This window comes from Channa argus, chromosome 2, assembly GCF_033026475.1.
Source record: "Channa argus isolate prfri chromosome 2, Channa argus male v1.0, whole genome shotgun sequence".
Taxonomy (NCBI): Eukaryota; Metazoa; Chordata; class Actinopteri; order Anabantiformes; family Channidae; genus Channa; species Channa argus.
The window spans coordinates 25,919,216-25,945,986 of NC_090198.1; the positions used below are offsets into that span (position 1 = coordinate 25,919,216).

At 40.8% G+C, this 26,771-nt stretch overlaps 2 protein-coding genes across 3 annotated transcripts in view; one reads left to right on the top strand and one right to left on the bottom strand.

Moving 5' to 3' along the window:
* Positions 1–195, bottom strand: part of elp4 (elongator acetyltransferase complex subunit 4) — a 54,112-nt gene extending 53,917 nt beyond the window's left edge. Inside the window, exon 1 of the mRNA XM_067487628.1 lies at positions 1–195. Coding sequence (XP_067343729.1) covers positions 1–178 — 178 coding nt within the window. The 5' untranslated portion in view covers positions 179–195.
* Positions 194–26,302, top strand: immp1l (inner mitochondrial membrane peptidase subunit 1). Of its 2 annotated transcripts, XR_010911821.1 has the most exons (8): positions 194–342; positions 6,773–6,880; positions 7,015–7,103; positions 7,323–7,449; positions 23,106–23,154; positions 24,894–24,948; positions 25,238–25,391; positions 26,180–26,302. XR_010911821.1 is itself a non-coding variant. In XM_067487644.1 (6 exons), the coding sequence occupies exons 2-6, from the start codon at positions 6,776–6,778 to the stop codon at positions 12,959–12,961; spliced, it is 513 nt and encodes a 170-aa protein (XP_067343745.1). In that variant the 5' UTR covers positions 194–342; positions 6,773–6,775; the 3' UTR covers positions 12,962–13,708. The 2 variants fall into 2 exon arrangements, 1 of the variants encoding a protein (XP_067343745.1); XM_067487644.1 differs by lacking the exons at positions 23,106–23,154; positions 24,894–24,948; positions 25,238–25,391; positions 26,180–26,302 and adding exons at positions 12,269–12,379; positions 12,881–13,708.
* The last annotated feature ends 469 nt before the right edge of the window (positions 26,303–26,771 follow it).

A 26,771-nucleotide genomic window follows, 5' to 3' on the forward strand; every position in this document is an offset into this window, starting at 1 on the left:
CGAGGAGATAGTCGAGAGACGTGACACCGGTCGAAACTAAGAGCTGTCCGTTTTGAACCGAAGGTCTGGTACCAGGTATGGAAATTAGCTTGCTCCTGGTTTTCTTCTGAAAACTCGTAGTACTAAACGTTAAACGCTCAGCTGAGGATTTGCCCACACTGTTCACTGAAGCTGCCATACTGCAACTAACGTGCTGACGCCTTGTACTGTTTTGGAGCGCATTATCCAGTCAAAGAAGAGTTTGGTAAAGCTCGACCAATAAGAGCAGCGATTGTTACTGCGTCGCGGTTGGAAGCTGTCAAAGGGAAGTTCAATTTGTATGCATAGTCTGAGCATAAATAGGTGAGTACGTCACTTTGTATTACTATAACGTTAATTTAGCTGGTACTGAGTGGCATATTTATGTACTTTATACATAAACGTGAGCTTACATGTTTTTGGTAATAGCCAGAACTTTTTAATTCTCGAAAAATCTCTCATGACTCGTGGTATTAAGCGGCTTTAACCTTGTTGGTTTGTTCATCATATAGCACAATAAGAATATTTCAAAGTAAACGCTGGCTGCTTTGCTGAGCGTTTTACTGGAATTTATAGCTGCTAACGTTGTAAGCACACATTTCTGTTCTGTTCCAGCGCTGAGAATACGGTCTATACCGAGCCAGCACGCTATAACGTTACCTAAAGTATATTCAAATGAGGAGAACGTTTAATAAGCTCTGATCAGTCGGACACTAAATTGCTTTATTGATAACTAAAGTGCTTTTGCTGTCACTGAATGTTCGAAAACTGATCTGAAACTGTGTGTAACCAAGAGCTTTGTGAACCAAACATTAGCTCGTAAATCAGTTGCTGACTCCTCTATGGGAAGCTGATGTCTGTATGAAAAGCAGCCATAGCTGCCAGAAAGTGGTCTTAACTTTGCATTTGATTCATATTCCTAACATAAAACAACACAAAAGAGCATTTCATTATATTTTAACACATTGCGCCTACATTCCAAATTAAATGAATCCAAACAATATTTTATTCATGACAAATTGCAAAGAATATAATATGATGTCAGCCCCAGTGTATCAGTGTATAAAGTAACCTACTTGGCTTCAAGGTAGTTTATTAAATGGCTGCACTCACCATTTATCCTACCTTTATTCTATTCCACTCTACTATGTTCTATTATATTCTATTCCCATCGCAGAAAATGACCTTTGTAAAAGTGCATCTACTACTAAATCTATCAACTTATTTACATCTTTGTGAAATGTAATGTAATTCAAAATAGGTCATGGATTGCAGATATAAAGGTGCATTACAGTACATGTTTGTACACCTGCACCTGTGGTAGTAGCTCTGTGTGGACTGAAGTGGTGAGCTTCACCACTGTGTCGGAAGTTTACTCACTGTTTTAAAGCTGTGAGTAACGATGGCTATGAGGGAAGCTTCCGGAGAACATTCACAATGCATGTATTCCAATAAACTACTCTGGTTATTGGGTTCTAAGGCTGTGCAGGCTGCCTCACTGTCACACTATGATGAGGAACTCGAATAGATTAAAACACTTATTCATGTGCTTTTTCTGACATTACAAGTCAAAATGACAGCTGCGAAAACTACCTTTGATGAGGGAAACCTCTGTCACAAATTTAAGATCTCTGAAATCGCTGTTAGGGGAGAAGCCAGCTTCTTTTGTACAGTATATTGTCCACTATTAAGACCCTTTGACCAGTGAGTGTTCACTGTAATCCTTAGGACAGCTGTAAAAAGCTTTATGTGGCAGAGAAAGGCCAGAGGCAGCAGAAGATCACAGGATACTGCAAGGCTCCAGAAGAAGCAAGCGGCCAACTGCTCACTTTACAAATGCTTTGAGCAGAGGCAGTCCTGCTGTTTTGACAGCACTGTTGAGATTTATATGTGGTGACAGGAGACCAAGGGAATATATCATGGCAGACAACACTGGGCATTGTGGAAAGCCTATATCAGACAAATAGGATGCGCCTAGTGACCCGCATCTCAGAAAGAGAAGAGCCTGGTTCAGCATTGCAATGTGCACTATGCTGCGATACATAGCTGTGGAAACTTTCCCGACATCATCTGCACAGTGTCAGTCTACTTATTTCCTATTCTCTTGAATTCCAGTTTAACCCTTGGGCTCTGTAGCACAATTCACTGTGTGCTAGTATAAACACAGCAGCCTAATTGGAGAAAAATAACATAATTGTCCCCCTTTTCCATGTGTCATCTGTACATGTGTTTTTCTGCAGTGTTTTTGTCACTTTTTATCACTCTCTGTATCTGATCGAACTATATAATGGCAGCAGTCATAACATGCCAGACTTTTCCTGGTCAGACTGTTTTGGTTTCTTCAGTCAAATTTTGCCATCACCGTGTAACTCCGAGAAGCCGTAGAAGTCTTGTGTCCGGAGGATGCAAGATTATCATCAACATGTACCGTATTTGTTTACTTAGCACAGAAAGAAAAAGTAATATTCTAAGGGCACAAGTATAACAAGCTGTGGATGGGTTTCGTACACAGCTAATTATGTATAAGGATTTGAGTTTTTCCATTTATCCAACACATACATATTGTTTGAGTAGCTTTATCTTGGTTTCCGGAGATTTTTTGCAGATGAAATGCCAAAGGCCATATTTAGTTTAGCTTATAAGATCAAGGAAAAAAGACTAAGAAAAAAATTGGTGAACATGCTTATTAAGAATAAAAGGAAACCACATTTGTAAGTATTGTAGGTTTAATTTTAGTTTGCGTTGTCTGTCATTAGCCATTGTTAAACTATATATCTGGCTTTGTTGGGAGCTGGTCAGAGCAAAACACACACGCTCCTTTGAGAATCAGATAAAATGGTAGATACCATCTCTCAGCTCAGTCAACACCAGGCCAGCACCACACATTTGCTTGTGGTCAATACAATAAGGCTTAGTAGCTGATTTAGTTTTTTTTTCCTTTTCAATGTAATTGGCTAGGGACTCTTGTCAACCCACACTTCCTTTCAATTCATAGCAGTTGTATTCATATCACTTGGCTATTATTTGTTCTGTCTTACCCATTGATTGAGAAGCTGAAGCTTTAAACCTACAAATAGTAACCTCACTCAGCTGTTTCATGGCTGTGTTGCTAATGGCAACACTGAAAAGAGCAATATTGAGATCAGTCGCTTCAATTAAGACTGATAGAAAGCAGTCATACAAGAGATGGGGCCTAGACATGGTCCTCTGTGACTGAGACTTTTACATCTGTCACTCCATCAAGCCAGGTGTCTGTGTCTAAAGCAGCGGGATTATCTCTGATTGGGCTGATAGTTGAAACAGACCCCCCTAGTTGTCAAACCTCCCCCCTTTTATCGCTCACATTAAGATCAAATCAAACCCTGCACAACAGGACTTATACCCCACTCTCCTCTGCCTTCTGCTGCCCAGAGGAAGACGTCAGAGGTGGGATTCGTTCCCTCTCTGTTGATGCCTTCTTCTCCAGACTCCCTTCCATCTGGAATCCTTAGGGAAAAGAAGAATATCCTACAAGGGGCTTGTAAGCCTCTTAGCCCCCCTGTTGCCCAGCTCTCTCTCAGCCCATGTTTTCCTAATTTAGTTGTGTGAGGAGACCACTGCAAGACCCTTGTGTGCTGTTTAGATTGAGATTCTCTTTGTGGTTCTAATAGACTGGCCATGTATATCAATTAACACTACTCACCAATGGCAAGCTCAAATCTCTCGGGACTAGTACTGATAATTTTCTTTGAATTTTACCCTATTGCTTCAATAAAACATATTTAATTAAGTCTGTTTTGATGTGCAGCAATTGACTTGACAGTATTTATATTTGCTCACAGTTTCTGAACTAGTTTGAGTTTCCTTTGAATTACATTAATGAGAACGACAAGCTCTATGGAAATAGCCAAATTCAACAGTATTTGATATGTTCAATAAAAATTATGTATTGACACTTATTATCCTTGGTTGAAGCAGACAATTTCCTGCATAGGAGTTATGGCATTTGCAATCTTTAAATTAAAATATTCTAGACCTTTCATGTGTTTATGCATTATCCACCAGCCGTGACTAAAATACATTTTCTTTAAACTTTGCAATATTGCCAAGGTCGTTTGTTTTCTTTTTAAGGAAGCATCACATATGCTGATATGAAAGAACAATAGCTACTTGCCAAATGCTTATAATTTTTTATTTTATTTCTTTTTTGAAAGTCTCTTCCATTTTCCCTTGGAAGTACCTGTCATTGCAATGTTGAAGATGCCTTCTTAGTCATGTCAGCATCGATGACAGAAAAACAACTCCTCCTCATTTTATTTTTTACAGCGTCTCAAATTGTTCACACAAAATGCCGTTGACACCTGGGCGGAAGCAATGGTCATCATCCATACTGCTGCACTTTTGCTGGTTGATACTGCAAAAATTGTGATTGCTCTGCCTTGATTTAACGGAGCTCCCTCAGTAAGAGGATCACAGAGTTAAACACACAATAAGGTGTTGCCATTGGCAGCTATTAATTTGGGATCCCCCTCTTTTCCCCAATGTAGCACTGTGCTGTAACCATGGGAGGCAAGTGGCCACAGATGGTTCTGCAGAGAGGGCTGCGCTGACTTTCTTTGTTTTCCCATGAACATGTTTGGCGTGTAATCCTGGATTAACAGAGAGACTTTGTGTTAATTTACAGCTGTAATTCAGCATTCAGTTAATGTTGGTATCCCCCAACATATGTATGTGCTGGGTATTAGAGGCAAGAGATGCAGCGTGGGTTGCCTGACTCTTTGCTCAGGGGAATTAGTGGTAATAGAGATCCAATCAGAGGTCTCTGTGATGTCCACCTCATTCCAAATCCCAAAGGAGTCACCGCATCACACTTTCTATGATAGGTAATGCTATTGCCAGTGTACATTCACACCACATGCACACACACAGACACACACTATCAATGACAGAGGGTGCCTCAGAAAACCAGGCGGCTGCATATGGACTCTCTTGATATCAGTCACTGGCCGTGTGATCTTGTTATGCAAAGTCCCTTAATCCCTACCTATGATGAATGGAATGGAGGGGGGGAGCTGAAACAGAGATATGAGGGCAGCTGTACGGGAGGCTGTCCACTGTGTTTCGCGAGTGAATGCTACCAAAGATTCCTTATCCCCAGCCTAGCAAGAAGGAAGAGCATGTAAGATGATGTGTGATAGTGCATTACATTACCGCGATGACAGAGATGCTGGCGGATGAAGCTGAGAGCAAGACAAATAGAGCTGAACATGTTGCCTTAGTGCAGACCTGAGATTCACATTAACCTTTAGACCACTTGCTTCCCAACAGAGGAATTATAGGGCCAGAGGTGTTATTATACCAGCTGTGGGAGGACTGAGTTTATAGTACCTGTAGCACAGAACAAGAGACCAGAGCAGACTTCAACTCAAAAGGGGCACTTCATTTGGGTCCTGTGCTGAGTATATAGATGCTCCCCTTCACCTGCAGTGGCAGCAAAAAACGGAGAGTTGCCAGGGGTGATCAGAGGAAGAGCAGCTTAGCAGCACAGAGAGAGGTGAAAGGATGGAGTTGGTCTTTTTGGATCAGAGAGGATGGCGAGTGGCAAAGGGACAAACCATGCTAGTGATGAAAGAAGTGATATAGAGTTTAATAGGTGGAATATAGTTGGCATGAATAAGAGAGCATTGTGTGTGTATGTGTGAGAAGAGAGGAGGGGGGTAATGGGATTAGGAGTAACACCTTTAGAAGGGCTGGGAGAGCCACCTGACACCCGGTCTGTTGGGGACCCGGGGAGGAAGGGGGAGATGGAGGTGGCGGGGCAAGGGAGAAATCGTGGGGTCTAATCCATGTCCATCTTTGGGAAGTCATTCCCAGGGTTCTGAGGATTTGGGGCTTTGGTTTCCGCTCTGCTTGCTTTGGTTAATAATACCCTGGGAGGGAGAGAAGACATGGAGAGAGAAAGAGACAGAAGGAATAGGGGTGATGGAGAAAAAGATTTCTTCACCCTGTGGTGGACTGGCAGGACAGCAGCTTGGGCTAAAAACGTTTGAAGTGCAAACTAACCTCCAAGCAAAACTGTATCTATTCTGTTTTAAACATACAGTTTCAATCTGCTTGTGTATTTGTGTGTGTGTGTGCAGGTGTGCCTTCGAATGGCAGTGTGTAAAGATTGACTTACTTTCTTCTGTCCATCCAACAGGTTGCAGCTTGAGTAAAAGTCAATAACCTGAGTGTGGCTCGGATGTTTGCTTAGAAGACACATGGATTGTCCTTGTGTGTATTTGTGTGACAACAGTGTTTGCAGGGAAGGTAGATGGGTGCTGGGGGTGTCTGTGTTTCTATGGTGCTGACAGAAGTTGATAACTGCTCTAATGATTTTGGTGGTAGTGGAGGCAGCACAGTGTTGGGGATTAGCTGCGGACAGTGCAGAGCTGCTTGGCTGGATGTGTCACAGTTTCTGTGTTTGTCCATCACCTGAGCACAATGTGTTGATTGGTCCACCCTACGCAGGGTCAAAGTTCAGGGCAGTTTTCTGGTGTGAACTGGCCGCTCAGCCCTTGAGAATGAAACACCAGGGAATGTGCCATCTTAGCAGTAGGCCAACTGTGACAATGTTGTCCACACCTTTAAAAATTAAACCCCAAACAGCTTTTGGTTTTTAGAAGTCCTGTTGGAGACCTAAGCCTACCATAAATGTTGTTACATCACTACTGTTTGTCATAATCATTTGATGTCTTTTACATTGTGCCATAACCTGTGGTTATTTGTGCTGCAGGTGATGTTCCGCCGTGTGCTGGGAAAGACCTTAGGATTTGTGGGCTACACACTTCAGTATGGCTGCTTTGCACATTGTGCCTTTGAATACATTGGAGAAGTTGTGGTAGTAAGTATTATTAAGATCACCAAGTAAATGATTTTGTTTGTTTGTTTCCAAATTATGCTAATTCATTTTGTGTACATGAAGTGTGTGTGTGTGTGTGTGTGTGTGTAAATAAATAAATACAATTTATTCTTTAGTGTTCTGGTCCATCCATGGAGCCCACTATCATAAACCAAGATATTGTCTTCTGTGAAAGGATGAGTCGTCATCTTTGCAAAATACAAAAGTGAGTTCCATTCAAATTCATATACAGTAGACTAAACAAGGACACAATAACTATGTTTAAAATATGAACATTTCACAATTTATATTTTAAATGTAAGATTTGCAGCCATTTTTTCACACTATTTCTGTTTTATTGTCAAAGGAGGGAAAGAAAAGGTGGCAGGAATTTTCAGGAGTTGTTACATATTAGGTGACTTTCTTTCCTGCGTTTCATTTTCAGGGGAGATATCATAATTGCAAAGAGTCCATTTGACCCACATATGAATATCTGTAAAAGGGTAATTGGATTAGAGGGTGACAAGGTCTGTACAAGTGCCCCATCAGATATGTTCAAGAGCCACACATATGTGAGTATATATACGTCAAATGATTTGTTGAGTGTTATTCAGTCTTACTCTTTGTCTTCCAACCACTACTGAAAAAATGCTAAAGATGTTATAAAATAAAGAATGAATGAAGAATGTGTTTACAACCAAACACTTGATAGTTTGTTTCACCTTAAAATGACAAACAGAATCTCTATGCATAATGCAAAACCATCTCACAGTTTGTCTTTGGTTTTTTTGTGTGTGTGCACTCTGCAGTCTATAGACTGTCATTGTTTACATTTTAGACCGCACACTTCCATTTTGTGTCATTGGTCAAAATATCAGCTTTTGACAACACCTATATTTCCTCAGAACAGCGATAACGCCAGAGAGTGAGCAGGGGTTCTGCTGCTGAAACCACTGTCATTGCTTTTCTATTACTACTCTCCCCAACGCCCACAGCTCAGGCCTGCAATCTCTCTGAAGCCTGTTAGAGTTAGTGCCAGCTGAATGGACAGACTGATGGGTGGGCAGAGGTGTGTGTGTGTATGTGTGTGTATGTGTGTGTGTGTGTGTGTGTGTGTGTGTGTGTGTGTGTGTGTGTGTACATATATATCCACAAACCAAAGGTTGCATTTATGTTGCATGTTTTTTGAATATATTGTGTTTTTTATAGACTGAGGGAAGACTGTTGAATGGGTTCAGCAAAACATAACATAAGGCCAGGCCTATAAGTGTCATTCAAAATGAATGAAAATAAAGAGGATTCTCTTCTACCAGTGTCACCTCTGCATACAGAGGACTTAACTTGTAATAGGTGACATCATTACGCTGTGATTCGGGATCCCACGACAATTTTTTTGCTTGCCACTAGATGGAGGGCTACCATGTTTTGTTGTGTCCATCAAGTTTGGAATAATACTTACTGACTTTTATTTATTTTGGTTTCTCCTTTCCTTAGATTACAATATAAACTAGTCAGTCTCAGTGGCGTGTGTGTGGTGTGTTTTAAGTTGCATTAAAAGTGTCCATCCCTTCATCACTTTTTGGTTTATCCCACTCACTTACTGGGGAACAATTACAGAAATGATCCCTTATAAGGAGTTTGTGATCAAATAGCCAACAGATTTTTGATCCAAATCATTCTATTCACACGTCAAATTGATTGGATGTAACGACTTGAATCAAATAAAGATACAATGCTTCTGTATGTATGATAAATGTAACACTTGTTGTTTCTTTAGATAATTATTGGTTTAGTCATTGGAAAATTAAAAAAAACTTGTAGAAAGGGTCCATCACCTGTTGTAAAACTTCCATATAATGTAAATATAATACATATTCTTGATGTTTCATTGACATCTTAACCCTAACTCTAACCCCTAAATCCTCACATTTGAAAAGCTTGAATAGGGCATGCTTGTCATTTTTGCTTGATTAACCAACTGACGGGATTATTTGGTTTTGAAAATGTTCACGGATTAATTTGCTGTCAATTCATGTGCTGCTGAGGTTGCAGAGTTAAGATTTGTCAAGTTTTATGTCGCAACATCTGAGCATTTTTGCTAACATTTCTAAAGCTCTGGCTTTGTGTCATACATGCTGGTTTTTAGAAACAAAAATGCTTAATGTAACAAGTGGAGTCCTGACATTTTGGCATATATTGAATTGACCCACAATAAACCGAAATTTATAAATTCCAATAACCATACCTGATCAAATAAATACATTTAAGGCACTGAAAAGTAGTGCAACTCTCCAAGTGATATCTGTAAGACTCCAACATGCAATAAGGACAGCAAACTGTTACCTAGTATGAGAAATGTTCCTATATTTTTTGGCGTCTTGTGGAAGACACGAGTAGGGCTGGAATAAGTAAAACTGAAAAAGAAAAAATACTGTGGGAGTTTGTCATTTTCTTTTTCTGTCCTTTGTTTTTGGAGTTTGGACGATTCCACCTTTTGTGATTTCAGTTGTAAGCACAAGCAAGTGGGCTTAAGTCATGTTATTTATTACCTGCATCTTGAAAAATACAGGACAACTTTTGCATGTGCTTCTGTTTTCCTGCTGTAACAGTTTTAGTTCTCAGCTTCACAAAAAAAAAAAAAATTTCAATTCCCATTCTGCCTTGCCTTGTTGGTGTGTTTTAACACCAGAAGCACAATCACAGGATATATGTGACAGTATATGAAGGAAACTGGGGAAGTGCCTACTGTTCACTTAAACGTTTACGCTCCCTTAGGTATTTTTCCCCATAGGGGATACAGTGTATGCGTGTGTGTGACCGTGAAGATGGTGTGAGGCATTACGGCTGGACCTGTAAAGAGGAATTTTGGAAGGTGGTGTTAGACCCTGTCATCACCTCCTTTTTGTTCTGACACAAAGGCAGGTCTTCTCTACCCTCAGAGATCCAACAGCAGACTAATTGCCCTGTCACCTTTTAGGAATCATTTCTGTGTCTGAGCTATTGTGTCAAAACAATGACACTTGATCCCTAATATTACAGCAAAGAGGGAGAGAGGGGGACAGAAGGAGAGATACGTTATGTTCCTTGCGGTAAAGATGGACTGTGTGGTGTAAGATGAACTCTATAAGCATGTATAATATAATTCACATAATCTCCCATCTCAATCATGTTAACATAATGAGCACTGTAATGGTGTGGCTGTTGAACAACACACCTCCACGGTGAGGAGAGCTCCAGTTCCAGCTCTTCTCGACACGTCTCTGACAGGTACACAATGCCTCGCGTCGACCCACCCTCCAACCGCAGGGCGGGTGCAGTCTCTGCCATCCATCAACCTGGAGCTGCCAGCAGAGCTGTTCAAAGTGGCTCCATGTCCTGATACTACAACTCTGTGTTGGTGCCTACCTGGATATTTGAAATCCGGTCTATTTGTTTTAGCGATTTCACTTTTAAAGTCAAATGTTTCTCCAAAATGACGATTTGCTTGTCCTAACTACCCATGTGTACAGGGAAACTTCTTTAAGACTGCATTTATATGCATGCAGGAAGACAAGGAAACTAGTGGAGGGTGTTTATAGGTACTTTGAAAAGAAGACATGAGTGAGTGTTGCATAAAAATATTATATACTTTAAAATAATCAGTTTTGTGAACATTAAAAACAATTTAAAAGAAAACAACAATATTCTGTACACGATACCTTTTCGGGTGTGTTCTAAAAGACCTATCAAACAGATTTATAGAGGCTTGTCTTTGATAAACATGGTTGGGGATTATCTGGTTATGTTGCAATCTATTGTTAAACCAGAAATTTGCCTTTGACTGTTTTTGTTTGTTTGTTTTATTTTGTTATTGTTTTGTTTTGTTTTTTTGAGGGTTTTTTTTTGTGTACACCTGCAACTTGCAAAGTAATATGCATGAGTTGATTTCTTGTGCTGGCCACAAAACGTGTCAGGTTTTAGACCTCCTCGCTTTTTTGCTTTTACTCAGTTTTTCCTCTCTCGTCTTTACACGGGTTTTCGTTTCTCTGTGGGTTTAGAGATTTGGAATCAAAGTCCGGGTCTTCTGTTGCTGTCAATTGGATGGATTGACTTCTTGGTGATTTCCTTCAGGATGGACTTTAATACAATTAAGTGCACAGTCATGAAAAGCTTCCTCGTTTTTTAAGAAATTAAACGTTTAAGTGCTGAGGTTGAACATTTGACTGTGGTGTCACCAAATCCTGGACAGACACTTCAAATTTCTTTACCTACTGTACACCCTCGTCTTGAGTATGATGTTGTGTGTAATGATGATTTTTATTTTTATTTTATTTTTTTTAAGAAAGATGAGAAACCAGGGGGGTTCTCTGGTTTGGCAGATGACAAACGGTGGTGTTTCTTTTTCCTGTGCTTGGGAGCCAGCATATGTTACCATGTTAATGAGGTGTAATGGTGGGAATCCAGCATGCTGACATATGGTTCTCAGATGACTCCTTTAATGATATTCATTTGTGTCGTCGTTATTCACGGAGTTGTTTACCTCATGTTAGGTCAACATGTCATTGGCTCGTGATTATGTCACATCATCTGTCTCAATTATTGAATATGAAACAAAATGCAGTATCACAGAGAGCTGGTGAGTTGGAATAAGGAGTAAGAGGTGAAGGAAAGACGTGACGTCACCCCAGTGTGGAAAATATTTTGTTTCGTTATTCGTGTTATTCTCTTTCCTCTAGAGGACTTTTACCGTTAAAAAGTTAGGCAACACAAAAATAGACTCGTGGATTGTGATGCCCATTATGACAATATAATGTGTTGTTGATCCTGTCTGCACATATAGAGGGGACAGCGCACTTAATTAGGGCCTTGACAAGCCTACTCTCCTAAAGTGATGAGATTAATCATAATTGGTGTCACTGTGAATTAGTGCCCGCTTGGATGACCGCCCCACTGGCAGGTCGGTCCACGGTGGAGACCCTTGTACACTGCTGCTAGCCGCAGCTTAGCCCTTTCTATCTCCCTTTTTCCATCTCTCTCTTTCTTTGCCCAGCCATCTCAGCCCCCTCTCTGGCTTTGCCCTCGCTGGGTAAGAGGGGCGCAGATCTCAGGCAACAGCCTAATGACCCCGTTTGAAGTTCTTCTAAATCCCTCCCGACCCTGCCCGTTACCCATGACCCCTCTCCTAAGACGGTACCGGGTTAAAGAGGGACAGGCAGGTTGACGTTAAGGCTGAAGAGGGAGGGAAGGCTGGGACCACTCAGTGGGGGTATATGGGGTGGGGTTGGGGTAAATTCTGACTACGTAATAAATCAGTTCACTATTACAAGTAAATGTAGTTTTATATTTTCTGGGTTGGTGCTATTTTATTTCTTTGTTTGTGATCACTCTTTCCACGTGTGGTGATGTTTTTAGGTTCCAAAAGGCCATGTATGGCTAGAAGGTGATAACCTTGGGAATTCCACTGACTCAAGGAGCTATGGCCCTATTCCATATGCCCTCATCCGAGGGCGTGTTTGCTTAAAGGTAAAGAGAAGACTAAGCATGCTGTACATATAAAACTAAAAAATGTGTTAGTTTGGAAAAACCAGAAATTAGCTGTGATTGTATTTATTAGTCAAATATGGTCATTTTTAAGCACAATCCAGACATGTGAGTCAGTTGGAAGTTCAAAGCAAGTGTGTCCCGTTGACCAATGCCTGGACAACATATTGTCTAGCTTTCCATTCTGCTGTGTTGTCATGTCACTGGATGTCATAGCAAGCACGACCCTGGAAACAGGTCAGTCAACCTTCTGCCCATCTGATTGGACAGCGGCACTCCACTGGAGGCCCTCTTACAACAGCTGATGAAATAACAAGCTCCTCCATGAAGCCAAACACATCATTAAAAGCCGCATTAACAAATGTGTCAAAGTAGTGAGATAGCATGTTGTAGATAGTGGTTGGAAGGCCTTTATTTTTGTTGTTTTGTGAGACTTAGCCCTCTTTTAACCCATTGTTTCTCTGTGCCTTTTGTCCTATACAGCTCTGGCCGCCACATAGTTTTGGGAACCTCAGTGAAAGCCCAACCAGACGGATTACTAAAACTCAGAGTGACTCAGATTGACTCATGCACTTTGTTCATACCACACAGTACTTTGTTTTCAACAATTTATGAATAAAATTGATATTTACTTTTAAAAAATGTGTAAAATGATTTAATCATGCTAATTTCACTAGGCTCATACCAGATATTTTACATGGGTAGGATAGTTCATACAGTCATGTATCCTTTATCTCTAAATTAACTTGAATGTTTTTTTTGTTTTTTGTTTTTAAATGTCATTAACACACTGTATGTTTCTAGTAGCTGTAGAAAGAGCAATGCATGATCAGCGAGCGAAGCTGTGTCTCTGTGGAAATGCTAATGGAGGAGAGTGGGCAAAGGAAGGGGAAAAAAAAGGAGGTACACAAGGTTTATGTTGCAGATTGTGCTCCTTCAGTAATGTGACACAATTATAAAAAGATCAGATCATACTGAACAGTACATATTTATGGATAATTAACTGCGGCTGAATTGATTTGGCTTTGAAATTGACCTAAAACCATATTTGCAGGATGTTTGTGTATAAACTTTAAACAGAAAAGCCCTGCTCATTCCCTTCAAAAATTTTATTAATTTCATGTTTACCTCTTCTCAGTGTTGTGGTAAAACAAAAGCTCTTATGTCGTTTAATATTTCATCGAGCCAGTTGAAAGAAAAAAAGTTAACATTCCCATTTAACCATACAATATTAATAAGCACTTACTAAGTCCCTCACTCACCACTGAATAAAGTGTGTGTGTGTGTGTGTGTGTGTGTGTGTGTGTGTGTGTGTGCGCGTGCGTGTGTGTAAAAACTAAACCTGTGTCACACTCTCAGTACGTTGACATTATTGGCACTTTTCTGCAGTAGTATTGGGGCAAACGATTAAGAGACAACTTGTTAAAGCAAGCTGCACGTTTCTGAAACTTCGGAAACTTTAATTCCTGCTCATTTATACGCTTAAATAGGTTTTTACTTTACTAGAAAATTGCATGGAAACCGGTTTTTCCTAAACTGCTTTAGTTTTTAAATGGGTGACTCTAACCATGTTGTAGTGACATAGAGCCTTATCCTGGGTTCTTTACTACATCTTTTTAACATGAATAGATTTTCTTTAAAAAAAAATCAGTTTTTCATTCAACACGAGGGACTTGCAGCTGCAGCTTATGAAACCAGTACAAATACACATGAGATTGCTCCCACAAACGTTAAATTCTGGGTCTGGGGTAGGCGCTGAATTCCGCACTTTGTCATAGTTATCATTCTATTATCATGAAAAAACCCCAAGGAGTCTCACAGTGTGCATGTTGGAAAGTTTACTGATGGTCTACTTGTTTTGTTTATGTAAAAATTTGAATTTACGGAACTTAATTTATTCCAAATCATTAAAAAAAAAAGTTAAGACTTCAGATCAGAAAAACTTGTGTTTATATGTTCAGATAGTAAAAACTAGTGATCTTAGCTTAAAAATATAAAACCAATATTTGTGTTATGTTAAAGAAAACATTGATTTCCACAATATTTCCATTTATAGTGTAACAGGATTTTTACTTGACAACAAAATAGGGGAACTACTTTGTGTAGGGATACAAATATATTAAATTATAAAATCTGAATAATTATTATGACTTATAATAGTGTTACCACCTCTACACCTATAGCACACGAAAAACTGCTCTGTCACTAGAGCAGAGTGCAGCGATTTAGTAAAAGCAGCAACTTCACAGGACTCTGACCAGAGGGTAAAATAAGCCTGTTTGAACATCATATTTTTCTTCAGTCCAACATAAAGTGTTGATCTGCTGCTCATTTCTGATGGCTGCTTGTCCCCCTCCTACCTTCCTGGACACGGGGACATAACAGCACATTCACATACTGAGCTGTGGAAGCTCAGCTGGTCATTCTCCAAGGCAAACAGCGACTCTTCTCCTTGGAGCTCCCCAGGGAAGTGAGTTGGAGGCAGCCGTGGGTCCCTGTCCAGCTGCTTCCTCTGTCTGGAGGGGGCCAGAGGGTCAGAGACAAGGCTCCCTGTGACGCTGAATTATCTGCGTGAGTGTGATTGTGCCTGCTGGCAGAGACGCTCAAGATTGTGAGAGTGCGTATGTGTGTATATGAAAAGTATTTATTCAGGGTTTTGCTTCAAGCACATCTTTGTTTCTCAAGGTTTAATATTCATCTGCTGCATGTCAGCACGGTGCCAGTGTTCAGCTGAAAAGCTGACACAAGTAATCTTAGCATGTCCTTTTAAAAATATTGCCCCATAGAGGGAGCTCTGGCTGTTTGCTAATGTGACTCAGTGCCTGTTAGATTGAAAGATACCGTTGTACGAGGATACGTGTGTGTTACTCTGCTTCCCGATGGTGAATTTCTGTTTGCCACCATTAACTTAACGTCATTAAGATTTACATTTATAGTGTCTAAATTTGAGCGGAATATTCCTTGATGTATGTATCTTTCCTTGTTGTCATACCAGAGACGATGATGACCAGGCACAGGTGTTGATCAGTATCATGCTGAGTGAGACAGAAAGAGATGGAGAGTGGAAGAAACGGACAACAGACAGATGTGCTGAGCTGTGCAGCCCCACAGAGTTAGGCTGTGGACTGTCAGCAGGGCTGAGGTGTGTCTGCTGCCTCTGTAAGAAAAGAGGGACACAGAACACAAGTGTGTGTGTGTGTGTGTGTGTGTGTGTTGTTATGTGATGTCGCTCCAGTTTGTAGAAGTATGTCTGCGATTACATGCTCATTACTTAATGTCATAAAGATCAATTTCACAGTTATTGGATGAGTAGCTCCTGTGGGAAACTCAGATGCAGGTCTCTGTATGATTTTGAACTTTACATTTTAGTATTTTAGATGTAATGTGTCATTTAAATTTTATTTAAAGTAGCAATGTGAAAAGCAAATTCTTCACAGTAGGGATTTATGCCGATCCTATTTCTGCCAAATATTTAGATACAAGTACTGCATTTCTCCCACATTATATTACTAGAAATAATTTATATGCAGGTGTTTTTTTTCCTGACTATTGTATGTTGGGCTACAGATGTCAGATAAGCTTGCTACTTTTCAGTTCCACACCATAGATTTTATTATTTTTTTATTATTTGTGATTTCATTACTTGCGGTTATTCCTCATATTTGTGCAGCGCCTTCTGGAATCACGAAGAACTATACTAATTTTGCTCACATGAATGTGTAAATGTTCCTCCTGAGGTTTATACAGTGGAAAACCATTGCAATGTTTCATGCAATTGAAATGTTTCTGAAACTTTTGTTCAAATCACTTTTTTTTTTTTTTTTGTGGAAACGATGATGAGGATTTTAAGGCCCCTGTTTTTTCAGGTCTGGGACTTCACTTTTCATGCCGTTTTGGATTTGGTCCTGATGTAGATTAATAGCAATTGGAACTTACTTTGTGTCCAAATATTTGGCAAACCAGTCATTGCAAATGCTTGTTTGCTGCTGCTCTGCCCGAATATGCATCTGAGGATCTTCTTTAAACTTCAAACTTCTCTTTACTGTAATGATCCTGCATTAAGTGTTAAAATTCAGAAAATGACACTGATTAATTCTGAATTTGTCACTTTTAACTGATAAAGTTCTATTAAAGATGAGCGGTTGTAGGTTTATTGTCTCTACAACAAAGAGTCATACAGCAACTTTTTTAATGGAACTATTAAATCTGTTATCGGCAATCTGGATTTTCAATGAAGGTCTGAATCGTTTTAATACCAGAGTTGCCGCATTTTTTTTGTTGTTTTTTTTAATACCAAGTGATAAATTCAGCACAAGGTACTATAATTGGAGCACAAACTAGAGGAGCTACACAAGGGGAAGAGGAGATTGGAGCAGACTGGACAGGAGAGAAGTGGGATAGAGAACAGGTAAACATGAGGCTGAGACAGGAAAATGGGCAGTATGTGTTGATTCCTCATCTCTTTACAGGTTAACCGAATCCTTTAAAAGTGCAGAGACACGTAAAAGAGGAAACCACGTGGAGAATAGGAAAACCATTCCCAACACGCACTTTCATCCAAGGTAAAGAACATGACTGAAAAGTAAACTTAGGTCAGATGCTGCAGTGTTAGATCTCTGACAGCAAGTGTCTCTTAGTAAGGTCTGAAATAAATTCTCTGCTGTAAAGACACACAAACAGCAGGAGGTCATTGAGAAAAACCTATGCGGCTTTTATCACACTCAATTTTGGCTTGTCGGAAACCATTGATATGGAGCCATATCAATCTCACTGCCGTGTGAATTCATTCACGCATCAGTTTTCCTCCTTTTTTCTCTTTGCATATTTCGGTTCTGTTTATGCATCCTGTTTTCCTCCAGCACTTCTTCTTTACACTGCCTCCTCTCCCACTCACTTGTGTTGCTGTTAGCTGATCAGGGAATTGCTCCTTTCATTGACAGATCCTTTCATTCTCTCCTTTTAATCAAGCCTGTTAGTACATCTTAATTAAAACATCACAGTCGCGTTTGATCATCTGTGCTTTTCTTAGAGAGTGTGTGTGTGTGTGTGTGTGTTTGAGTGGGTGAGAGAGAAAGAGAGGTACTCCACCAGTCCCTATTCTGTGTGTGAAGATGACTGAACAGCTTCAATTGGGGCAGATACACCTCCTCCAGCTCTGTTTTGCCGGGCCTTGAGGCTTGTGGTGTGTTCGTCTCAAGCCCAAGCCAACAGCCGTCAACCTCCAGAGATCCATACTAGACAGATGGTATTAGAGGCTGGGTAGGATGCTATCGAGCTTCCTACTGTCAGTTTGTTGTATGATCACACACACCAGGCTGTCAATGCTCGCAGTCCACTAATCAAAGACTTAAAAAAAAACTACCACAAAGAGTATTTAGGAGGCAAACTTAACTTTTGCTGAATTCCACTGAAGAAGTGTTTCTACGAAACACCACCAACAACACTTGTAATAGTTTGGATTGTATTGATACAAAGAAGCTGAAGGTTTTGCAACGTTGGCTTGCGTTTTGGCCTTGGTCCCCCGTACCACCACCAAAGGCAGTCAACACCATTAGTGCTTCTTCCGACTAATGGCGCGGGTGGTTGGGATTATGTATGTGCATGGGGAGGGGGGGGGGGGGTCTCTGCTGTACATACAGTACATTCACTGAAAGTCCTAATGGAAAGCTGGGACCACTATCCTAAGGCAAGGATTGATGCAGGGAAGGGGAGGGGGGGGTGAGATGACACAAGCCTTAGTCTGACAGGCCTGACCTATATCCCTTTGCTTAATAGAGAGAGTAAGAGAATAATTGGCAGATACACTTTTGCTGTTAGGAAAGCTCTCTTTCTAGATAGTGTTGTCGGTTGTGGGCAGAGCAGGAAGTGAGGGTGTGGAGTTTGTCTCGTCTCTTCGTCTGTTCTGAAAATCTATTTGTCATCCCAACTTAACACGACAAGCATCATGATCATCATGATTTGTGTCATTAGTATAATCAAAAATGTAATGGCTTTAAAAATAAATAAAATGTGTATGACTGTCTTCCTCTCTGATGGTCAATTAGTCAGTGAGTCATCGTGAGTCAACGAGAAGAAGGTACACTGTGTGTGTGTGTGTGTGTGCGTGTGTGTGTGGTCCCCCTGGCATGTCCTGGATCCTGTAGCAGAATACGCAGCCCATTCTGCCTGGTTTACTGATGGGGGCTGTTCGGCTTCCAGACGATTTAGCAAAGGAAACTCTGCACAGCAAACATAAACAGACACAGACTGATCTAGGCAATAACCGAGAGCGAGCATACACAAAGAAACACACGGACACAGACTGTGACACACGTTCAGATATGCATACAGAAGATATAGTAATGGCTGCTCATGAACGGCATAAATGTGTAGATTTAGCAGCACAGCCTTCTCTGCTGTTACCTCTTGATCTATTTCAGCTGTGTGCTTATGCTGCACTGGACTGTTTCAGAAAGATATGAAGCTGACGCATTTGCTACCGACCTGAATCTCACCTCTTCAGAGTCTGCACTCATTTTCTATGATCATCCACTTTCTACTACTACATGCTCAACATCCTGCCCTCCACATTAGAGCTTGCAGCTTCGCGTTCTGTCCACGGACGTCCCATTTGCCCCTAAGGTAGAGAAGGGCAAGGGCAGAGAAATGGAGGAGATGAAGAAAGAGAGATAAAAGAGAGGTCAGGATGGGAAATAACTTAGATCCTTAGAGCGGGGCATGGGCCCGAGTGATGATGGAGAGCTGGCATGGGGAAGCAGAGCATTGCGTGCGTGTGTGTTTGTGTTCCTCTTCGGTCACTGTAGTTCAAAAGCTGAACCGCGTCCAAGCCTTCGTAATGATGCAGCCAGCCACAACAGACTACAATAACCAACAGTCTACGGCTGGCCAATTACTGTCCGTCGCAATTATATTTCCAATCCAGAGGTAACAGGGAAAAGTGGCCCAACTCAACTAATCATTTCGAGCAATTACTTTTAAAACTAATTAGAATGTCAGGTTTGGCTGTGCATGCCTGGGCTTGGGGGAGGTTTTTGTTTGTGTTTTTGTTGCTGTTTTCACTTAGTCAAATGGATGGACTTGAAAGGGCCGAGCAGGAGGACTGGGGCAATATCAGCAACAGTGCAAGCCAAACATCAACCACAGCCATGAATGAAGAGACTTGGTCATTATGGGAGTTTGGTGAGTTAGGGGAATCCGTTGTGCAAGAGAGGATTCTGTGTTCGTTCCCTTGATGCCAGGGACTATGCTGCACTGGTAAAATGAGTTCTTGGTGATGTCAGCTGAAATGCTGTGAGAGAGAAAACAGTTCACAGATCGCTTTAGTCTCAGACAGATAGGACAGAGGCCTTTTTTTTTTTTGCAGTTTGAGTTATACTGCAAAAGTTATGTTTTTGTGGGTTTATGAAGTTCAGAATACATTTTTCATTGAGGAAATTCAGTATTAGTTTGCTCAAGTATTTGGTATTCAAACGTGCAAACGTGGAACTGGATATTGTAAATGTTACACGAAGTCTGTAAAATTAGGACACAAAACGGACAAAAAGAGGGACAAAACAAGTTAGTTAAAAATATTCATCTCTGATCATATTTTATAATCATAACAAATTTATAATCTGTATTGTTGCCATAGAATTTTGTTTCCCCAATCTGATTCAACAGACAACAGAAGATCTTGTCATTGCACAGACTGTAAATTTCATTGAGGCTGCCAATTGGGCTATAGCTGCAGATTTACTGAAGCGGTAAAAATTAATTTTTCATAAGCTTCTATTATGACAGAATCGGCGCATGTTGAGAGAGAGTGTGTGTGTGTGTGTGTGTGTGTGTGTGTGTGTCAATGTTTGTGCAATTGGACAATCTGCAAGATGGGCTGTGTTATATATTTTATGAGTCATGTGGTTTCTTTTTATACCATGCTACTCTTACACATGCAGCTGATCTAGCACCTCTAGTTATTAAATGTAGATGACATTAACACTGTCATGCAATAATTACATTCTAATGTTATGATTTCCAATAATAGCATCTACATTATGGTTACAGTATTAATACTATCACTGCTGTATCAAAAGTGTGAGTGTGATAACTAGTCTTGTTTATTGGTCCATCATGACAATTTAAATAAATCCTATAGGTCTTATGAATAAGGGGAAAAAAATCCTGGAAATTTGCATTATTCATTGTTTGCTGTGGGGCATGTATGTACAAATAAACACTCACACATCCTGCGCACAAACAAACAAACACATACTACAATGCCTCTGGTATTTGTCATAACAGACCACCCCTGATGGAGTGATGTCTCATTAATAGACGGCTTGCAGCAAAAACCATGCCGTTACCACTCCCACTTTTACAGAGCCGTCGTGACAGTTCTGCTTCTATCAACAAGCCTGCGTTATTCCCACTGCATCTCAAATGTATGTTGTAATGCAGCCAAATGTAATGTTTTTTTCCTTTAGTGTTATTTCTGTTAAACTTGCAGGGAATTTAATTCTTTGGTTCACTTTTACACCTTACTTGTCTTGACTTTTTTTTAAGTCCCCTTGAAGCAGAATCAAGCTAATCTAGTTTTTCTGTGCTTACATATTTTTTTTATATTTTGTTTTGTTGCATTGCAATGAAGGGGATTTTGATTTTTAACTTTGTGACTTAAGAGTTAAACTGGCTTGTTGTTTCCTTCCATCATTACCATTATAGCAGCACAATGGCACAAAAAGCATAACTGAAAATGGTAAAAAATGGAATTACAGTATCCACAGAATACATCTGCCCATTCATTATCCTACAGTAACTGCTCATCCTGTTACGGGATGTTAAAGTGTGCAATAGAACTAGAACTAGAGAAAGTAGAGTTTATTGCTAGATGCTAACTTGAATGCAGAGCACCTACTTTTCCTGTAACACGCTGTAATTCAGAAAATGGGTACAATTTGCTTTTTTAGGATATAGCTTTGTTCTTACATGCATGAAGCATTTTTTTTAGGTTATAACCGGTTTCTCCTGCAAATGCGTACATCTTCTATTAATGAGTTGTTCTCCATATTTGCATGCCGTTTGTTTTGTTTTTGTTTCTTACCATTGATGGCTGGGTGATTTTGACTCAAAGTTTCAAATTAGGCAAATTGAGAAGGGAGTGCACTTTATTCTCATAACAATTTGTTTTGTGCCATTGCACAGTCATGTAATTATCATTGTGGTAATTACTAATTAGGTAAAAGGGATCCACATTAGTTGATTGTTATTGGTTAACCAACAAGCTGAGGGAAGAGAGGAGACATAGTTGGACACGTTGTTCCCTGGTTTGTTTTAAACTTTAGTAGTTATTGTCCTTGTTCATACACAATAAGCTGACCCATTAAAGTGTCTTATTATTCACAATTACACATCTGTAATTGATGTTTGTGTTCATCAATGCCCCGACCAATACATGTCACAACATCACGCTTATTATGTTCGCTGCGAGGATCTCCAGGCTGGAGATTTGAACCAGAGCTTTCTGGAGTGTGCACACTGTGAAGGAGAGGAGCCGGGATGGAGGGAAGAGAGACACAGAGAGTGGAGCAGTGGTAGTGACCAAAGTGGGAAAAGAGGAGAGGTACTTTGATTGACACTTGTCTGGCCTGGTGCCTGCTGAGGTTGTTCCCCCCGTCGTCTGCTATTATCAGCCGAAGGACTTCCCCATCGCCTTGGCAGCGACTGTGTCACCCCTCTCCCCTGGAGGATGCTATCCCATTTGGGAGGAGATGAATAGGGGTCCCCTCACTCCATATGAGGTCTCTGTGGACGGGTGGGGGGGGGAGCACAGTGGAGTAAACAGGCTTTATGTCAACACCAACATCTTCGTAAAAAAAGCACACAGCCTCGCAGCAACTGCTGGCAAGTCAGTAGTTGTGTTGGGCATCTGTCGTGGATTCTGTGGTCGAAGAGCCCATATAAATTAATGTCCCCTACTTTTTAAATATTTTAAAATGTTGATGTCAAAGTGATATATTTTATATATGAAATCATGCATTTTTAATGGTTTCTTATTTAAAGATGACCTTTGTGAATGTGAGCGCTGTTGGTTTTTCGACTTCGAATGAGTGTTTGGGTTCTTCACCTGCAGATTTACAAGGACCATGTTTTTAGCTGCAGTTCTGGAAGAGAAATGTAAACGGTTTTCTGCCCCCGCAAGTTTAAACTGAGTTTAAAAGGCGGATGTAAAAGTGTGAGGACGGGGTGAAAGACTACAGAGCGGCTCTATGTTCAACTGAATTTAACATGTTTTAAAAAACGGTCAGCATTAGTCATTCAGTTATGGTAATTAAGAAGTGTATTTGAGTGATTTTGACATGTCGCTGATGGAACAGCTTGTCATGACATTTGTCCCCACTTTAGCATTTAAAGCTGCGTGTCTGAGAGTATTTGTGGAGCACTGTTAATTTCTAAAGGAATGCAGACAGCTTACAGACAACACACAGACAGCTGCACTGTTGGCTGATTGGCATGTTCAATGTACTGTGTGTAATACAAATAAATCCTTCACTTAGGCAGGTGAAAAAAAAAAGAAAACACAAGAGGTGCAGAAAGAAAGCGAGTGCATGTGCAGGTGTCATGGACAGGTTTATTAAATTTTTTTCATTTGACAACATCCCTGCAGCGATGGGTGTGGAGAGCCTCTCGAGTCGCTCTTAAATTTACATGTGTTGTTTTGTCCTACTCTTAGATCATCAGTGAACATGCCACCAGGAGGGAAAGTCTCGGGCAGACCACATGTGAGTACAGATGGATACAGTTTAAAGCGCCGCAGTATGTCTCATTTTGTCACACATACAGTATGATTGCCCTCCATTTTTACAGCCATTTGTTAATTGTCACACGTGTATCGGCAGCATTGTGGCCTAATGTGAACTGCAAGTGTGATAAATACAGAGCACAGTAACCCCGGTGAGAAGCCATAGAGACTTATTGTGCCAATTACGGGGACACCTGAACCTGCTCACCTTTACTGTCACTACAGCTTTCAACCTATAGCAGCCTATAGTTGACCACATTTGGATCATGCAGGAACTCTTCTCGCCACATCCCCACACAAACACACGCCCGCACACACCAGCACACTTCACTTCTTCACTCTCAATTTAACCCTGGTGTGTGATGGGGCCCATGGTTAGGCTCCTTGCGGGTGTTAATGGCCAATGGAGCAGATATCGTAATGAGTGATCAATCTAGTTGCTTGCCATCACAGCAACACATTAGCCATTCATACAGATTCAGTCCACTCGCCCAAGCAGAAGATCCGGATGCATATTTAATGTTTATCTTTTACAGATCTCATTTGAGCAGACCTGTTGTAAAGCGAAGTCTTTGAAAAGGTGGCAGAGTCCATGTGAAGGCACTGCCTGTCTGACAGAATCAAACAAGTTTGCTCTAAGAAGTAGTAATCCTCGTTTTTTTTTTTTTTTTTTTTTTTTATTGAAGAAAGAAATTCTGCTGCTGTGAACGATAATGAGGTGATTATTACGACCTATAGAAACCATCACACAATTAACACTATAGCTTCCAAAAGGTGCATTAAATCAAGCAAATGAGACCCCAAAAAAAATGTTGCAGGAGATGAAAAAGAGCTGATGCATGTAATGTCAGGATAGTAACGCATGAAGAGAAACACAGCAACCCTGGGAGATCAGGAGTGAAGGAGTCGCTGAGAGTGTCTGCTTTTAAGTACCTCAATCATGCACCTGTCACTCCATTTTTTTTTTTTTCACGTAGACCTTAGTGTTTACCGAAATGAGGGCTGACAGAAGACATCAGTGCTGGTTTGTGTGCAAACAGCTTGTGTGGACAGCCTTATGGAGCCAGCCACCCCTCACACACTGATGCATTTATTTTTTTTTTTTTAGGTTTTCCAATCACGTGAGATCCTTTTTAATGCTATTCGAAGTGGAATATACTTGTCAGGAATTAATTTTGTATCAGTTTGCTGAAACATTGTGAGCATTGGCGCATGGAGGCTAATATTATGTGAAGCCAGTGAAATGCACCCGTGAATCACATGAAGTATCTCAGTATGTTAAAATAACCCTGAATAGATTTGCAACAGAACCCCCATTTCCGAAAGCTCAACAATTGCAGCATCATGCATCCCAAGTCACCCGAACAAAGTCTGAAAGCAGGTTTCAGGCAAGGTTGGTTGCAATTCAACTGTAATAAATGGGCAGATAAGACAATCAGTGCACACCGTGGCATAGCACAGAGCTAGCTGTCAGACCAGCACTCTGCTGGGGAGTCCAGGTGCACCCACAGTCCTGCAGCCAAGGAAGGAGGGTAAAGCAAGGACACAAGGAGGTGTCTGTGTGGCAGCCTGTGTGTATAAATAGTCAAACATTATTAAGGATCACTTAGTTTAAGCAGCAGTTTCCTTGTATCCGTTCCTCTGTTGACCATGAAGCCCCGTACACGTGAAGACAGGTCCTTTTGGAGAATTAAATCCGGTATCTTCTCTGGACTGCAGGGTGTGCTTCCCATGTCACAGGATGGAAAACAGGCCTGCAGTTAAGTGTGAATTGGTGAGTTGGCCAGATACATAAATGCTATTTGCCAGTGACTGACGAATGTAAACTGTGTGCTTGGCTGGCTGAGGCGAGTATGAATGGGGCAGGCTGTTTGAAGCGCTTCTGGTGTATTGTTGTGGGAAATGTGTACATGTGTACATGATTCATTGTCTCCAAAGGGTGCCAAGTCACAGCAGGGGAGTGCCCACGTTGCACTTCTCTCATCTCTAGGATACAGTAATGAGTCTAATTGTGTGTTGCTCACTTGTACACATCATGCGTCTCTTATTGCCTCTCTTCCCAGCTCACTCTCAGCGAGTGCTGCTCTGCACGCAAAGCTCCCACCAACCCCGAACCGAAACACAATGTTCCATTTAACCTGAGAGAAAAAATGGCCCAGTATAGAGAACTTCAAGGTCCTGTTTTTCAGCACTGCAGTGACTTCACCTTTGCGTCAGGTACTGATCCTCCTCAACAAATAAAACAGATTTATTTATTTAGTTGGATATAGATTTATTGCAAAGATAAAACTATTTTGTACTCCACAAAGCCAGAAGGGAGGTTTTTTTTTTTTTTTTTTCAAACAGGAGAACATTTAGAACAGTGATTAAACGATGTTTCCCGATAATGTGCAGTCAAACTGGTTGTAATTGTATGTACATTTCTTTAACAACATAGGTATTTTCTGCAAGATGCACACAGAATGGCCCAGGCAACAATTTTCACATTCAATATTTTATGTAGCAGCGAATGTTTTGTGCAGGATTGAGAGTGCAAGTTAGATGCTCAGCTTTTAGTAGCATTATTCTGCTGTGGAGTTTCTTTCCTTCTTTCTTTCTTTCTTTCTTTCTTTCTTTTTTTTTTTGGTGGAGTTTGTGCAAGCTGGACAAAAACTGGTTTTAGATGTTGAAATGACAATACTGCCACCTAGAGGTGAGGGGAGAATGGAGGCTTGAGACCATTACTGAAACTTTATTCAGTTTTATACAGTTGATGACAAGGACCGGAGTTTCACAAACGGCACGAGCTGTTTCTATTTCCCAGCATTAAAGCTATATCATCAGTATGAAATTGAATATGTATTTGTTTTCATATCCATGTGTTCTGCGTGGGGGGTTATCTGAAGAATAGGCTGCATTATGGTTAGATGAAGTAGGTCGTCCACCGAATGTCATCTCCACTGAATCCCATCTGGCCTGCAGAAGTAGCCCAGCACATGCTGACCTGCTCTCATTTGCTGCCACAGAGACGGGGGATGCAGGACGTGAGTGTAAAGAAAAGACCAAGCAGAGGAGGACAGAGGGCTCACCTGTGAACCACAAATGCCCTGTTCAGGTGGGACCTGTTTTGACCTGTTGCCACGGGCGCCCCTAATGTAAGAGGTGAAGGGGGAGTGGCCATCTGGTGGGTGTGTGTGTGTGTGTGCTTTTGTTTATGTTTAAAGGTATTAATTGGCCAATGGGGTTTTCAAGCAGCTGTTGCCATACATACAACAACATGAAAATATAATAAGCCCTCTAAACCACTGTTGCCCGCAAATGTGGACATCATTAGTGCATGGCATAATGCATAATGCATACATTAAATTAAGGAATGTCCATTTGATGTTTCCATTAACTCTGATGTGCAAATGTTTTTATTCATGGGACCCTTGTGAAATGGGAGCACCACATACTTTGCATCATCTTCGTTTTCTGCATGTTTAAAGCGTTTCTGCCGGCAGAGTTGTACATAAGAGAGCAGGAACGCATAGAAAAGCTTTTATCGTGTCTTATTCTAGGCCACCTCGCTCCATACTGTGTATCACAGCAAATATTGCGTCGCTATTTATTCTGGAT

Excerpts from the sequence above, each read along its gene's own strand:
- immp1l (XM_067487644.1), top strand. The coding sequence starts at position 6,776 with ATGTTCCGCCGTGTGCTGGGAAAGACCTTAGGATTTGTGGGCTACACA. Across the intron at positions 6,881-7,014 it reads ACATTGGAGAAGTTGTGGTA|TGTTCTGGTCCATCCATGGA; the intron begins GTAAGTATTATT and ends TTTATTCTTTAG. Across the intron at positions 7,450-12,268 it reads TGTTCAAGAGCCACACATAT|GTTCCAAAAGGCCATGTATG; the intron begins GTGAGTATATAT and ends TGATGTTTTTAG.